Here is a 4,872-nt window from a genome sequence, read left to right as displayed (position 1 = left end):
TAGAAGTGTATGGGGAAGTTCATGATAACACAATGAATGTTATGATTACCTACAATACATTGTTATCAGCTGTGCCATTGTAGTGGTGACAGGGTCACTTTAAGAGAATCTATGTATACTCTCATTATACTAGATTTCTGTACCGCCCCAGAAAGTATTTGTTCATAACTTTATTAGTCTACTTACACCGACAGTTTATGTTAATTCTAACTTTTGAAAAAAATACTGAACACACCCACACAGATAAAAAAATGAGCATTTATTTTATTTTTGTATTTGAGCCTGAAAAACATTACGACCACGATCAGTGGATGGCGGGTGCAATGCTCAGGCTCCGGCAGACTATTCTTCCAGCTGCAGGTCTATACAGATGTTTCTTCTCAAACTCTTTGAGGTGTCCATCTTAATTTATTTTAAATTGTTTAAAACTGTACTAAAGGATATATCTTTAATGAGAGCCTCACATTAAATCTGAATAAAATGGCATTGCTCCTTGGAAACAATGTGGCCAATATCAATAAAGGTCACCTTCTCCCCTCTTCTGCCATAAGTTTGATCCATCTCGTTCCAGAATTTTTCCAAGATCTGCACAACAGAAAGAGAGGCCTGGAGCGAGGGAATGAAAAGGACTAGAAGAGGGCCGGCATGACAAGGTGATAAGGGAACAACATGGGGTTAATAAAATAGTGAAAAGGTGGGGGATTAATGATTGGATGAGAAATGGGAATAGGTGGAGTTTAGTTTTAAGGAGCAGGGGGGTGACTCGGGCAACACTGCAGGGGATCTTGTCAGAGGAACAGTTTCCCACCCACCCTCCCTGTGTTTTGTGTTTTAATTTTTCTTTATTTCAGGTGAAAATGGACATGTCATGGCAGCAAGGAGATGGTGGTGGTGGTCTTTGATGGTGGCAAGTAACCTATGAGATGGAAGTGTGGGGGACCCATCGGTGGTATGGGCCCATGGTGTATTCAGTTAACACGGGTTAACTGCATGATGGTAATGGTGGCACTGAGGGAATGGGTTTGTCTCTGAGTTGGTGTGACACGGCTGGAGGCCTAATACACAAAAGCCCGCAGTGTGGAAGTGGAACAGAGTTATGTTGGGAAGTGCCATCAAAAACCACCGGGGGGGGAGGGGGAGCAACTGATATTCTGTAATTTTCTGTTATGGTTAAAATGTTTATATATTTTGAATATTTGTGAATAAAAGGGCTGCTATGGCCAGTTATACTCCAGTTCAAAGGTGGTCTCGTTAATAAGTAGGTAATGATAAGTAGGGCGGGTTTTGGAGTATGATAATGGTGGCAGTCTTATAAAGGTTGGACATCTTATCTACACTGGTCTTGTGCAGTGCACCATAACAAGCGACTTTGCATTGTGGTTTGTTGTGTTGAGAGAAAATAATCTATAAATCAATGCTCTGCACATCTCTATAAACCCTTTCCATTTCAAACAAACTTTGCATAAAAAGAGGGATTTTTGGTTCACATATATCGCAATACATGTTTAAGCTGGCCAACTGCGCCAAAGTGATCCCTCTTTGGACAGTTTTTTTTTTTTCTTCCTATACATACATAGCAAGGCTTAGCGGTTCCAGTATAAAAACACTGCACCTACAGGGAAGAAATTCTTGGTGGTGTCACTGTGTCTTTTGACACAGGGCACAAAGTTTGACGGTTTCTATCAAACGTTCTATCAGACGCTGTAGGTGCAGGACACAAGTTCTTGGTGGTTACTTCTGTATGTATAGGAATTGATGATGGCATGTTTTGCAGGTGAATTCCAAAACTCCCAGTTGATCCAGAGGAAGGCAAAAAACTCTTGCGCAGCATGGTGTAATTTGTTCCAAAGGAGCAAAAAATTCCTTCCTGACCCCCAAAAGGTGATCGGATTATTCTCTGGATCAACCATCTGTGGTGAGCTGTCAGTGGGCACATGGCCTGTGTAGTAGCTTTGAAATCCCCACTCTTCTACTCTCTATGGCACTTGCAGGATAGATCAGTGGCATTCTGCTTGGTCATCGCAAGCACAGAACATTGAGTGCTGTAGATAGAAGATGGAGAAGAGCAAGGATTTCAAATCCCCGGACCACTACACAGGCTCCGTGGGCACTAACAGTTCATCACCCTGGGAGGTAAGTACAGCTGAAGATGTAAAATGTTAGCTCATTTTATTCTCTGTAAGACTTCGGTATGTACAGGATTTGAGCCTTAACAGCTGTTGGTACAATATGGAACTCACCTGTTGATCCAGAGGAAGGCGAAAAACCCTTATGAAGCATGATATAATTTGCCCCAACAGGGAAAAAATTCCTTCCTGACCCCCGAAGGTGATCGGATTACTCCCTGGATCAACCATCTGTTAGTAAAAATTCTGTGATGTTAAGAAATTGTCAAAAATGCATAAAATATTTTTTTCTGAATCTTGGCAGGACGATCTTGTTTTCTAATGCAGATTTACATGCATGCCCACATGCTGTTGATGTATGTGAACATGGGTAAGTATATCTCCTCTCCTGGATACTTTGATGTTTTTGGCATTATAGCTGATGGAGAAAGTTGGTCGTCCATTTCCATGTCCATGGGCTGTAAAAAGGAAACATAATGCATAATATTCAATGTTTATAGATCTCTGGACTTATTGTTTAATAATGACCAGCTCTCCCAATACAAATTAGAGCCAATCCCTTCTTCCTCATTTCCATGTAGTGAGAGAACAGATAGGGCATAAATCTAGAAGCAGACTAAGTGTCTATGGTCATCACTTCCACCACATGGTGATGGGTGACGTCACATCTCATAGACCTCATAGGGATTGTATCATGTACCATTGTACCATCTCACTTCCACTCACTCCCAACTGTGCACCATTGTGTCTGGTGCATAGAAAGTTATGTTCTTATTTTCTCCTCTCATGTAAAAGGCAACAAGTGACTGGTTAGTCTGTAAGGTTTTCCTGCAGATCGGAATACGTTTATGTTCCTTACATTATCTGTAAGGACACAGCATTGCTGCAATCTGTCAAATATATAGTAATATCATCCCATTAGGATTTGGGTACATACCATGTCCACTTGGAAAGGGGGCGATGCTTCCCCTCCTCTGTCAGCAAACCTACATTAAACCCCTAGAGCAGCATCAGCAGTAGTAGGCCCAGAAGCCTTTCCTGTTGCTATTTAGAGTTAAAAAAGTTCTTCTCCTACTTACTCCTTTTCTGAAGTCTGCCAGGTCTGGGTCCATTTCAGGCAGGTAATTGGGATGGCTGAAGTTCACCTCTCTCCTGTATTCATCAAAGGTCATGCTCCTAAATGGCATATGCTTTGTGGCCAAGATGTAGGTAATGACTCCTAGTGAAAACCAGCCAGGTTCAAACTGGTAAAAGTCACTGTTGACAACCTGCCAATCCAAAGAAAAGACATCAATAAGTACATTGGTCAGTACAGAAAACTAGAATACATCAAAGAAACCCACAAAGTTAATTTGTAAAGGGGTCTCATAGGCTGACCCCATTATCTTATAGGAAGCACAAGCCCCCCCCCCAACTTAGTCTTTTATATATAATCCATTATAATGTATATTCATCAAACACATATTCTAATGCCGTGTGCACGCGGTCGGACTTTCCGACGGAAAATGTGCTATCGGAGCTTGTTGTTGGAAATTCCGACTGTGTGTAGGCTCCATCAGACAGTTTCCATCAGAATTTCTGTCTCACCAAATTTGAGATCAGGTTCTTAAATTTTCCGACAACAAAATCCGTTCACGTAAATTCCGATCGTGTGTAGACAATTCTGACGCATAAAGTGCCCACGCATGCTCAGAATCAAGCAGAAGAGCAGCACTGGCTAATTAACTTAATTTTTCTGGGCTCATCGTATGTGTTGTACGTCACTGCGTTCTTGACGTTCGGCATTTCCGACCAACTTTGTGTGACCGTGTGTATGCAAGACAAGTTTGAGCCAACATCCGTCGGGAAAAAAAACATGGGATTTTGTTGTCGGAATGTCCGATCATGTGTACGCTGCATTTGGGACGTATTTATAAAGCTGTGGTGTGTTCTTTAAATGGCCATACTGCTGCTTTACAAAAATATATCTTTATAAAGCAGAGTGGAGTGTGTTACAAAAGTATATGGCACTCCGCTGGCTTCTCAGGACTTTGAACATTAATAAAAGGAATGGGTGTAAGGAAAAATCAGAGTGGTAATTGATGAATTCTGATATACTGAATAGATAAGTTATAAGTATGGAGAAATATACAAACCTCTGGAGCCATGAATCCTCTGGTTCCAGCCACACCAGTTGTCCTTTTATCGTCCCATAGACCTCCTACTGCCAGTCCATAATCGGCAATGGGGACATGTCCTTCTTCATCCATTAGGATATTATCAGGCTTGAGGTCCCTGCAAAATGAAGAGAGAAGACTGTAAGTGTAATTTTCTGGTATGGGTCATCTAAAACAGATTTTGAGGATCACTTTACCGCCAACTGATATTTCAATTATAGGTGGCTGCTAGTGACAGAAGTTTTCCATTAGCTTCTTATATCAGTTGGTTAGAAAAGTGGGAAGACATTAGGTACCCATGTATATATGTGCCTTTCCTGAAGCTCCCCTCTGCGCACATTTTACACAGGTATATGGTCTACAATAGAATAGAATTAGTTACCTATGGAGGATGCCATTAAGTGAAGAAACTTCAGTCCACACGATATTTCCACCACAATGAATCTGTAAAAGACAAAACATTTTTTAGATTGAAACAAAATTATATATAGCTGACTTATCCATGGCGTAGCGTTCTATATCAAGGTTGTATGTATTTCGGGGCGTGACCGGATGTGGGAGTGAGAGGGTGTGTGTGAGATCTCCTCTCT

General features: G+C 41.3%; 1 protein-coding gene across 1 annotated transcript; it reads right to left on the bottom strand.

Moving 5' to 3' along the window:
* Positions 1 to 853: 853 nt before the first annotated feature.
* Positions 854 to 4,378, bottom strand: LOC141145895 (G protein-coupled receptor kinase 4-like). The gene is made up of 3 exons (XM_073632705.1): positions 4,262 to 4,378; positions 3,206 to 3,394; positions 854 to 2,584 (listed from the first exon to the last, which is right to left on the bottom strand). Exons 1-3 carry the CDS (start codon positions 4,373 to 4,375, stop codon positions 2,456 to 2,458), a joined length of 432 nt encoding a protein of 143 aa, XP_073488806.1. The 5' UTR covers positions 4,376 to 4,378; the 3' UTR covers positions 854 to 2,455.
* Between the last annotated feature and the right edge of the window lie 494 nt (positions 4,379 to 4,872).

The sequence above is a fragment of the Aquarana catesbeiana genome, linkage group LG05 (assembly GCF_042186555.1).
Source record: "Aquarana catesbeiana isolate 2022-GZ linkage group LG05, ASM4218655v1, whole genome shotgun sequence".
NCBI classification, from domain to species: domain Eukaryota; kingdom Metazoa; phylum Chordata; class Amphibia; order Anura; family Ranidae; genus Aquarana; species Aquarana catesbeiana.
Note: the sequence above shows the minus strand (reverse complement) of the source record. Positions and strands in the feature narration are given on the sequence as shown.